This window comes from Ovis aries, chromosome 21 (assembly GCF_016772045.2).
Source record: "Ovis aries strain OAR_USU_Benz2616 breed Rambouillet chromosome 21, ARS-UI_Ramb_v3.0, whole genome shotgun sequence".
Taxonomy (NCBI): Eukaryota; Metazoa; Chordata; class Mammalia; order Artiodactyla; family Bovidae; genus Ovis; species Ovis aries.
This window is the reverse complement of record NC_056074.1, coordinates 337,455-349,718: the sequence shown is the minus strand read 5'-3', so window position 1 is coordinate 349,718 and position 12,264 is coordinate 337,455. Positions and strand designations below refer to the sequence as shown.

The 12,264-nt window shown below is 43.0% G+C and overlaps 1 protein-coding gene across 1 annotated transcript in view; it reads left to right on the top strand.

Moving 5' to 3' along the window:
- The first annotated feature begins 260 nt into the window (after window positions 1-260).
- Window positions 261-12,264, top strand: part of HEPHL1 (hephaestin like 1) — a 92,354-nt gene continuing 80,350 nt past the window's right edge. Inside the window, exon 1 of the mRNA XM_004019379.5 lies at window positions 261-430. Coding sequence (XP_004019428.2) covers window positions 261-430 — 170 coding nt within the window. The remainder of the gene's footprint in view (window positions 431-12,264) is intronic.

Here is a 12,264-nt window from a genome sequence, read left to right as displayed (position 1 = left end):
AAAACTGTTTGGTTTGTACAGTAAGTAAATAAGCCAGTTACGCATTTCCTGGACAGCTGGCAAAAGTTTGGTCACCATAGCCACTACCTCATCAAGCTGCTCTGCTTACACAAGTTGTCAGCCTCTGTCCCAACCCCAAACTCCCTGAGGAGGAGGAGCTGGGCCTTGTCCATTCCTTATTTATAACTGGCTGAGAGTGAGGGGGAGGGACAGGCAGGGTTGGTCCCTGTGCAGGCTGCTGGCCTGAGTTACATCCACAAATGCCTTGGAAGCGGCAGGCTGACAGCATCCTTCTTCTCACACTCCTGGGTCTGTCTGGGCTGGTTGGTGCAGTCACCAGAACATACCACATTGGGATTGTGGAAGAATACTGGAACTATGTGCCCCAAGGGAAGAACGTCATTACTGGGAAAAGCTTCGCAGAAGACAAGTGAGTGAACTTGGGATCCTCAGAGACTCCAGCTTGTATTCCTTGGGCCACTACAATGGTTGTTGGTGGTTTTGTTTAGTTACTCAGTGGGGTCCAACTCTTTGGGACTCAATGGACTGTAGCCTACCAGGCTGCTCTGTCCATGGGATTTTCTTGGCAAGAATATTGGAGTGGGTTTCCATTTCCTTCTCCAGGGGATCTTCCCCACCCAGGAATCAAATCCCTGTCTTCTGCCCTGGCAGGTGGGTTCTTTATCACTGAGCCACCTGGGAAGCCCATACAATGGGTATGAGTTGATCTAGATAAACAGGAAGGCTTTGTGTTTGCTTAGAGAGCTCTTGCATGGGCAACTGTGTAATTTGGGAGAGAGATTCTTAGTTCTACCTGTTCACTTTGTCTGTAAAGAGTCATATACACAGCCAGGTATTCTGAATAATGACCTATTTTTTAATATGGGCAATTTTCCCTAGATACCACTAAGAACTTCTAGGGACTCTGGACTCACTTTGCCAAAAAAAGTTAAACTTTGAGATAAAAATTTGAGAATTTTCAAGAATTATTCGCTGTTAAAATACACAGTGTTTTCTTAGTTTTAATTTTTGGAATGAAATATAATCATTAGAGATAAATATGCCATAGGTAGTTACACTTTGGTTTTGGTTTGCAATGTTTAAAAGAGGGGCACAGTTGTAGTAGATTTGGCTGATATTTTAAGAGTTTCCTTGAGCCTACTTAAAAATGGCTTTATTTTGCTAGTGATAAACTTGTTCCAGCCCCAATCCATTCAGTCTGAGGGCAGTATTTATCCTCAGAGCCCAGGGCATAGCTGGATGAGATGGTGCTGCAACATTCTCTATCCCTGACTTTTTAATTTTTGCACAAAACAGCCCTTGCTCCCCTTCATCCTCCCAGGGGGAGGAATAATCTTAATAATAATCCTAATTTATTAAGATCTTAATCTAAGATGGTAATTTTAATAATAATAATAATAATCTTAATTTATTCCCTTGAGCTCCCTCTGAAATCAGCTTCTGATTCCAGAAGTCCCATCATGCATATTTTCAACATTGTAGTTCTTAGAACATCTTTGGAGATATTTTGGAAATAGTTGTATATTCGCATACTTGTTCTTTCCTTTTTTTTTTTTTTTAAGACATTTATTTATTTAAGTTGTGCTGGATCTTCATTGAGGTGTTCAGGCTTCTCTAGTTGTTGCACATAGGCTCCAGGGAGCAGAGGCTCAGTAGTTGCCACTCGAGTTCTCTGTTGCAGTTTGTGGCATCTTAGTTCCCCGAACAGGATTTGAACCCTGGCCTCCTGCCTTGGAAGCTGAGAGTCTTAACCACTAGACCACCAGGGAAGTTCTGTTCTCTCTTTCCTGATAGGCAGTGCCCAGCGCATTCAACATCCAGGTTTCATCTTCTAGCTGCTAAGATTCATGGGGTCTATCTATCAAATCCGTTTAAGAGTCAGGTCCTCCTGCCCTGGGGGAAGACCAAAGATCCAGTTGGCTTGGACCCATGGCTCCAGGCTTTCTAACAACGCAAAAGGGGCATAGTTGTTTTGTTTATTCAAAAAGATGATGCTCATGCCAGGCTACTGAAAAGGACTTTTTCTTAAGCTTCGTACCAAGAAATTTCATGTCCAGGGGGCTATTTCCAGAAAAGATTCTTTTTAAAAAATATATTATTTTTTAAATTTTGCTTTATTTTACTTTACAATACTGTATTGGTTTTGCCATACATCAACATGAATCTGCCACGGGTGTACACATGTTCCCAATCCTGAACCCCCCTCCCCCCTCCCTCCCCAAAGCATTTCTCTGGGTCATCCCATTATATAGGGTGAAGTAAGCCAGAAAGAAAAACACCAATACAGTATACTAACACATATATATGGAATTTAGAAAGATGGTAATGATAACCCTGTATGCGGGACAGCAAAAGAGACACAGATGTATAGAACAATCTTTTGGACTCTGTGGGAGAGGGAGAGGGTGGGATGATTTGGGAGAATGGCATTGAAACATGTGTAATATCATATAAGAAATGAATTGCCAGTCTAAGTTTGATGCAGGATACAGGATGCTTAGGGCTGGTGCACTGGGATGACCCAGAAAAGACTCTAGACTTCTTTGTATTTCACATCTGCGGACTGTTGATGGTGGTAGTTTGTACTGTAACAATTGGAGCTGAGGTTGTAAGGCTCCCCTAACTCCCAGCAGCCTTCCCTAAAAGTAGAGCTCTGTTATCCTCAAAAAGGGCTCAATAGAAAAAAATGATCATTGTCAGTTGCTATTGGATGGGAAACTATTCAAGACGTATGCATTGAAGGCACTGAACATAGGCTTTAAGCTCAATGGGATGTTGGACTGCCTTTCCATAGGCACAGAATTCTTTCTACTAAAACGCTCATGTCATTATCACTGTTCAGTAGCATTGATTCTGAGCCAGGGATTCCACCAGTGACTTTCAATTCGTTACTGCATACGGTTGTTATTATTCCCACTCTACAAACACGGAACTGAGGCTCTGAGGTTAAGTATGTGCCAGAGTTTACAGTGTAAAATGCATCACCAAACTCACATTCCTTTGGCTTCAGAGCTAATATTTTTTTTCACTGTGAAACCTTTTCTTGGCAAAGGTGGTCCTTTCCCATTGAATTAAACTCGACTTTGAGGGAAGTAGGAATTCCAGAAATAACAACCTTCTAGAGAGACCCAATTCTTTACCAAGGGCAGGTCTAGTCTCACTTGTCACTCTTTTCAGAAGAACGTTGAAAATGATCACTGGTGTCAGTGACCAAACCAGTCACCTGGGTTTATTCAAACACCCAAAGTACCTCATCTGTTTTTAAAATTTTATTTTATATGGGACTACTCGATGGACATGAGTCTGAGTGAACTCCGGGAGTTGGTGATGGACAGGGAGGCCTGGCGTGCTGCAATTCATGGGGTCGCAAAGAGTCAGACACGACTGAGCAACTGAACTGAACTGAACTGAACTGACAGTTGATTTACAATGTTCTGTTAGTGTCAGTTTACAGCACTGATTCAGTTTTACATATATCCATTCTTTTTCAAATTCTTTTGCCATTTAGGTTATTACAGAATATTGGATTCCCTGTGCTACACAGTAGGACCTTGTTGGTTATCTATTTTGAATGTAGTAGTGTGTACATGTCAATCCCAAGCCCCCAGGTTATCCCCCCACCCACTTCCCTTTTGGTAACCATAACTTTGTTTTCTACGTCTGTGAGTGTTCAAAGACTCAAAGTACTTTAAATAACCAAATACTAAGATGCCATTTTCACAAGGCTGGATGCAAGAAGAAGTTAGGGGCTTTCTGTTGATCATTTCAGCCAGCAGATGGGGCTTTGAAGAAATTTTAATAAAATGTACAAAAATAGTTATGATGAAAAAGAAAAAAAAAAAGCAGGCATGACTAAAACACAGTTTGGCATCAGATTAGAGTGAGGTTGTTTAACAAATGCTGTCGTTCCCTGGAGGAGGATTCCTGCCCTTTAGGAGCAGCTGGCATGCTAGATGTCATACCTGGAATGCCAAGGTACCCACGTGTTTCCTTCTGGTGTGTCGAGGGGCAATGTTTATGCAGGGCAGACTCCTGACTCGAAAGGGAAGCCTGGATGAGGCTGTGACGTGCGCTGGCTTTTAGTATTAATCATTCCAGGAAGTAATCATGCCACTCATGCGGCTGGTGGTTCAGGCAAGTTTCTAAGAAGGCACAGTTGTGGTTGGCTGCTGACTCTTGCTTGAAGACCACAGGACACGTGTCTCAGGAGCTATGATTCACAAGTGTCATGGTGCCACAGGGGACACCTATGAAATTGTCACAAAATATGGAGTTCACTATGTGCACTCCGTGTTGCAACACCTTTCCCTGGAGCAAGGGGTCATCTTGGGTGATGTGGCCGTTCCTCTCACTCGGCTTCGGCAGGATGAGTAGACAGCATTTCTGAAGACACTCTGCTGCTTAGATATTCACAACAAGAAAATGCCCAGTGTTTACAAATCCACAACAGCTGAATTTCTGTCGTTGCTCTTTCCACTGTCGTGGCTCTTTCTAGGAAAGAGCCTGGAACAGGAATCAAGAGGCCTGACTTCTAGTCCTTGCTTTGTCCCCAATTTGCTGTGTAACCTTGGACATGTCGCATGATCTCTGTGAACATCAGTTTCCTTACTTTGTATAACATGCATATATGTGCTAAGTTGCTTCAGTCGTGTCCGACTCTTTGTGACCCTACAGACTGTAAGCCACCAGGCTCCTCTGTCCATGGGATTCTCCAGGCAAGAATACTGGAGTGGGTTGCCATGCCCTCCTCTAGGGGATCCTTTAGATCTAGGGGTTGAACCTGTGTCTCTTACATCTCCTGCACTGGGAGGCAGGTTCTTTATCATAGCACCACCTGCGAGGTCCAGAAATATAATCCTTAAAGTCACCTGAGAGGTATAATTCCCAGGCATCAGAAATAATTTTCAAAAAGGGATAAGGGCATTGAAACATGTAAATCATCATATGTGAAATGAATCGCCAGTCCAGGTTCGATGCATGATACAGGGTGCTCGAGGATGGTGCACTGGGATGACCCAGAGGGATGGAATGGGAGGGAGGTGGAAGGGGGACTCAGGATGGGGAACACATCTACACCAATGGCGGATTCAAGTCTATGTATGGCAAAACCAATACAATATTGTAAAGTAAAATAAAGAAATAAATAAACAGAAAAAAAAACCAGATTTTATCTGAACACATACACACAAAAGAAAGAAAATTAGAGATACCAAGGGAACATTTCATGCAAAGATGGGCTCAATAAAGGACAGAAATGGTATGGACCTAAAAGAAGCAGAAGCTATTAAGAAGTGGCAAGAATACACAGAAGACCCAGATAATCACAATGGTGTGATCACTCACCAAGAGCCAGACATCCTGGAATGTGAAGTCAAGTGGGCCTTAGGAATCATCCCTCGAATAAAGCTAGTGGAGGTGATAGAATTCCAGTTAAACTATTTCAAATCCTAAAAGATGATGATTTTAAAGTGCTGCACTCAATATGCCAGCAAATTTGGAAAACTCAGCAGTAGCCACCGGACTGGAAAAGGTCAGTGTTCATTCCAATCCCAAAGAAAGCCAATGCTAAAGAATGCTCCAACTACTGCACAATTGCACTGATCTCACAGGCTGGTGAAGTAATGCTCAAAATTCTCCAAGCAAGGCTTCAGCAATACATGAACCGTGAACTTCCAGATGTTCAAGTTGGTTTTAGAAAAGACAGAGGAACCAGAGATCAAATCACCAGCATCTGCTGGATCATCTAAAAAGCAAGAGAGTTCCATAAAAAAACATCTGTTTCTGCTTTATTAACTATGCCAAAGCCTTTGACTGTGTGGATCACAAAATTCTCACAGAGATGGGAATACCAGACCACCTGACCTGCCTCTTGAGAAACCTGTATGCAGGTCAGGAAGCAACAGTTAGAACCAACCATGGAACAACAGACTGGTTCCAAATAGCAAAAAGAGTAGGTCGAGGCTGTATATTATCACCCTGCTTATTTAACTTATATCCAGAGTACATCATGAAAAACACTGGGCTGGATGAAGCACAAGCTGGAATCAAGATTGCAGGGAGAAATATCAATAACCTCATATATGCAGATGACTCCACCCTTATGGCAGAAAGTGAAGAAGAACTAAAGAGCCTCTTGATGAAAGTGAAAGAAGAGAGTGAAAAAGTTGGCTTAAAACTCAACATTCAGAAAATGAAGATCATGGCATCTGGTCCCATCACTTCACAGCAAATAGATGGAGAAACAGTGTCAGACTTTATTTTTGGGGGCTCCAAAATCACTGCAGATGGTGATTGTAGCCATGAAATTAAAAGACGCTTACTCCTTGGAAGAAAAGTTATGACCAACCTAGACAACATATTCAAAAGCAGAGACATTACTTTGCCAACAAAGGTCCTTCTAGTCAAGGCTATGGTTTTTCAGTAGTCATGTATGGATGTGAGAGTTGGACTATAAAGAAAGCTGAGCACCGAATAATTGGTGCTTTTGAACTGTGGTGTTGGAGAAGACTCTTGAGAGTCCCTTGGACTGCAAGGAGATCCAACCAGTCCATCCTAAAGGAGATCAGTCCTGGGTGTTCATTGGAAGGACTGATGTTGAAGGTGAAACTCCAATACTTTGGCCATCTGATGTGAAGAGCTGACTCATTTGAAAAGACCTTGATGCTGGGAAAGATTGAAGGCAGGAGGAGAAGGGGATGACAGAGGATGAGATGTTTGGATGGCATCACTGACTCAATGGACATGAGTTTGAGTAAACTCCGGGAGGTGGTGATGGACAGGGAGGCCTGGCTTGCTGTGGTTCATGGAATTGCAAAGAGCTGGACACAACTGAGTGACTGAACTGAACTGACTGACTGGTGGCTCAGTGCATAGAATCCTCTTGCCAATGCAGGAGACACGGGTTTGATCGCTGGGTCAGGAAAATCTGCTTGAGAAGTGAATGGTTACCCACTCCAGTATTCTTGCCTGGAGAATTCATGGTCAGAGATGCGGTGTAGTCTTTGGAACCTCATAAGACTTGCACATGACTTATCAACTAAACAACACCAACCATTAATTGAATGTATGATGATATTGAAGAACCATTTTTCATTTTTTAGGTGTGGTAATGATATTCTAGTTATATTTAAAGAGGTTATATTTAGAGGTAGTGAAGAACTGTACAAAAAAGATCTTCATGACCCAGATAATCATGATGGTGTGATCACTAATCTAGAGCCAGACATCCTGGAATGTGAAGTCAAGTGGGCCTTAGAAAGCATCACTATGAACAAAGCTTGTGGAGGTGATGGGATTCCAGTTGAGCTGTTTCAAATCCTGAAAGATGATGCTGTGAAAGTGCTGCACTAAATATGCCAGCAAATTTGGAAAACAGCGGTGGCCACAGGACTGGAAAAGGTCAGTTTTCATTCCAATCCCAAAGAAAGGTAATGCAAAAGAATGCTCAAACTACTGCACAACTGCATTCATCTCACATACTAGTAAAGTAATGCTCAAAATTCTCCAACACAGGCTTTAATAATACGTGAACCATGAACTTCCTGATGTTCAAGGTGGTTTTAGAAAAGGCAGAGGAACCAGAGATCAAAATGCCAACATCCACTGGATCATGGAAAAAGCAAGAGAGTTCCAGAAAAATATATATTTCTGCTTTATTGACTATGCCAAAGCCTTTGACTGTGTGGATCACATTAAACTGTGGAAAATTCAGAGAGAGATGGGAATACCAGACCACCTGACCTGCCTCTTGAGAAATCTGTATGCAGGTCAGGAAGCAACAGTCAGAACTGGACATGGAACAACAGACTGGTTCCAAATAGGAAAAGGAGTATGTCAAGGCTGTATATTGTCCCCTGCTTATTTAACTTCTATGCAGAGTACATCATGAGAAACGCTGGGCTGGAAGAAGCACAAGCTGGAATCAAGATTGCTGGGAGAAATATCAATATCCTCAGATATGCAGATGACACCACCCTTATGGCAGAAAGTGAAGAGGAACTAAAAAGCCTCTTGATGAAAGTGAAAGAGGAGAGTGAAAAAGTTGGCTTAAAGCTCAACATTCAGAAAATGAATGTCATGGCATCTGGTCCCATCACTTCACGGGTACCAGACGGGGAAACCAGTGGAAACAGTGTCAGACTTCATTTTTGGGGGCTCCAATATCACTGCAGATGGTGACTGTAGCCATGAAATTAAAAGACGCTTACTCCTTGGAAGAAAAGTTATGACCAACCTAGATAGCATATTCAAAAGCAGAGACATTACTTTGCCGACTAAGGTCCGTCTAGTCAAGGCTATGGTTTTTCCAGTAGTCATGTATCGATGTGAGTGTTGGACTGTGAAGAAAGCTGAGTGCCGAATAATTGGTGCTTTTGTACTGTGGTGTTGGAGAACTCTTCAGAGTCCCTTGGACCGCAAGGAGATCCAACCAGTCCATTCTGAAGGAGATCAGCCCTGGGATTTCTTTGGACGGAATGATGCTAAAGCTGAAACTCCAGTACTTTGGCCACCTCATGCAAAGAGTTGACTCTGGAAAAGACTCTGATGCTGGGAGGGATTGGGGCAGGAGGAGAAGGGGACGACAGAGGATGAGATGGTTGGATGGCATCACTGGTTCGATGGACGTGAATCTGAGTGAACTCCGGGAGTTGGTGATGGACAGCGAGGCCTGGCATGCTGCGATTCATGGGGTCGCAAAGAGTTGGACACGACTGAGCAAGTGAACTGAACTGAACTGAACTATGGTATTTGGGCTTCCCAGGTGGCTCTAGTGGTAAAGAACCCACCTGCCAATGCAGGAGACATAAGAGATGTGGGTTTTATCCCTGAGTTCCATCTCTGGGTAAGGAAGATCCCTTGGAGGGGGAATGGCAACCCACTCCAGTATTGTCTGGAGAATCCCATGGACAGAAGAATTTAGTGGGATACAGTTCATAGGGTGGCAAAGAGTCGGACATGAATGAGGTGACTTAACACACATGCACACATGTGCTAAGGTATTTATATAAAAGTGATATAATTTGTTTCAAAATAATCTCAAAGAAGGAATTAGGTAGGGATGCAAAATGAAATAAGATGGGCTACACACTGAAACATGTATATTACCATATGTAAAACAGATGACCAGTGCAAGTTTGATACATGAGGCAGGCCACTCAAAGCCTGTGCTCTGGGACAACCCAGAGGGATTGGGTGGGGAGGGAGGGGGAGTGGGGTTTAGGATGGGAGGGGGGACACATGTGCACCCATGGCTGATTCATGTTAATGTATGGCAAAACCCACGACAATGTTGTAATTAGCCTCCAATTAAATAAATAATTTTAAAAAACTAAATGAAAAATATCTTATCTGATTTGCTGGTTGGAGAAAAGTTTTTGCAATGCAAGGAGAAAAATGCTTTACAAATGTTCAGCCTAGAAATCAAGAGTTGGAGAAGTTGAGGTTTGACAGGAAACTACAAAATTCTGTAAAGCAATTATCCTTCAATTAAAAAATAAATAAATGAAAAAAAAAGTTGGAGAAGTCCTGAGAGTGGGGATAAGTGACAATTTTTAAAGTATTCTGTACTTTTATTTATCTATTCATTTCCCCCCTGCCCTTTAAGAATGATCCCCAATTCTTCACTCACAAAATATTTTCTTTCCCAGAGTCCTGGCTTATTCTCGTAAGATTCCTTCCCAATCCCTCATGCAGCTTGGTGACTTTATCTGGCCTTGGACACAGCACGTACCCCTCGCGCTTTGCTCTTTAGGGGTTTGGTGTACCCCAGACACCTCCTTACCTAGAGGAGGAGAATGGTGGAGAAGAAGGTCCAGAGTGTGTATAATAAACTCCGCAACCCTACACAGAGCTCTGTCAGCGACAATGACCCATGGAGAACTAAGCAAGGCCAGTCACAGTAAGGATCCTTACAGTAAGAACTAATCACTGTCAGTTTAGTTGTTCTGGTTGCTTTGTGTTTAAATAAGGGCAATGGGCAAAATTAGGGGCAAAGGAAGGTGAATGTCAAAGTTTCAGTGATATAAAAAAGCTTGGAAACCAAAATCAGGCAGGGCCAAGAGCCTAATAAAACCTGGTTCACAGGGATGAGATAGGAAATAAGTTGAAATTCTTTCACGAAGATACGACAGCAGTCAGATGGTGCAATTTAACTTCCCAAGTTGGTACCTTTGCTTGATCATAGGGGTCAAAAATGTAATTGAGGCTATAGGCACTAATGTTTCCTAGAAGGTAAAAGATTTAGGAGTCATAGTCTATTTAAAAATTTTCCTCCCGATGAATGTATTCCTCCTCTTCCCCACTGAGTGTAACGAGGACACAAGGCTCCTTCAATTGGTCTGGGGATGATGTCAGCATTTGATGCACTCCTGCCGGTGCTGCTCATAAAATGCTTAATGAAGGTGTGGCTGTGCTTCCGTGGTGGAGCCTGGTCTTTAGTGGAGCCAGAGAGGATCACCTTATAAGCTACAATTCTCACCAAGCTCTCCTTAGGCCACCAACACTCAGGCAGGCTTTTTTCCTTCCCAGTGAAATACAGGGGTTTCCGTGGGTGCTGACTCATAGGCAGAATCATTCTTGGACACAAGTGAGCTGATCACTGCTCAAACTCCACTTAGGGTCTTTGAAGGGAGTTTACCCACCTCCATCATCACCGTGGCAGCCCAGCTGATGGCAAAGTGTTTTGAGCAGGCCATATGATGGGAGTGAGGACGTTCTTGTATGTTTATCTGAAAGAAGAGCCAATGAAGGGAAGCAGGTGGGGGAAGAGAAAGGCTTTGGTAAATTTTGAAATAAAGAGAAGGATATCACCTCATTAGTACTTCGTTTTAGACAGATGCTCACTTTCAAATTTTCGTTTCTATCTTGTCAGCAGAAAAAAAATTATGTATTCAGCCTGATGCCTTGTGAATCTCTTGGGGTTGCTGTTATTTTCTATATCAATTAATGGTTGCTTTTGGCTTCCAGTAAAGATAAGACTGCTGCTGCTGCTAAGTCGCTTCAGTAGTATCCAACTCTGTGTGACCCCATAGATGGCAGCCCACCAGGCTCCCCTGTCCCTGGGATTCTCCAGGCAAGAACACTGGAGTGAGTTGCCACTTCCTTCTCTAGAATGGCTTAAATAAATGAGGATTTGATACTCTTATGAAAGAAATTTAACAAGATGCCAGAGTAGCCTGGCCTGCTGGTGAGTTGTGGGGCTCTGGCATTAACTGAGAGGCCTAGGATTCCTGGTCTGTTTACTCAATAAGTAATTGAGTCTTTTTGAAAAAAGTTATTTTTTGTCATGTTGGGTCTTCCTTGCTGTGCGAGCTTTCTCTACTTTTGTTGAGCAGGATCTACTCTTTGTTAAAGTGAGTGTGCATCTCATTGCAGTGACTTCTCTTGTTGTGGCTGGTGGGCCCTAGCCACTCAGGCTTAAGTAGTCGTGACGCACTGGCTTAGCTGCTCCACCGCACATGGAATCTTCCAGAACCAGGGATCAAACCTATGTTCCCTGCATTCAAGGCGGACTCTTATTCACTGTACCACCAGGGGAGTCCCAGTTGAGTCTTTTTATTCTTTTCCCGTAGTTTTCTCATCAGTGATGTGGGGATAATGACAGTACTTGCATGGGGAAGGGATATATTCATTTCCTGTAGCTATTGTGACAAATTACCACAAACCAAGTGGTTTAAAACAACAGAAGTCTGTTCTCACCCTGTCCTGGAGGCAGAACGTCTGAAGTGATGTTGTTGGCAGGACTTCCTCTGCAAGTCCTCTGGAGGCACTAAGGGAGAATCCACCCATTGCCTCAGTTTCTGGGGGCTGCTAATAATCCTCGGCTTGTGGTTGCATCATTCCAACCTCTGCCTTCATCTTCATATCATCTCCCCTGTGCGTGTCTAATCTCCTTCCTATGAGAACATTTTTGGAGCAACCAAGACGCTTGCTTCTTGGAAATAAAGCTATGACAAACCTAGACAAAACTAAAAAGCAGAGACATCACTTTACCAACAAAGGTCTACCTAGTCAAAGTTATGGTTTCCAGTAGTCATATACTGATGTGAGAGTTGGACCATAAAGAAAGCTGAGCACCAAAGAATTGATGCTTTTGGATTGTGGTGCTGGAGAAGACTCTAGAGAGTCCCTTGGACCACAAGGACTGGATTATCTAGGACCATCTTGTTATCTCAAAATCCTTAACTTAATTACACCTGCAAGGACTCTTTCTCCAAAGAAAGGGATTAGGATGTGGACTTATCT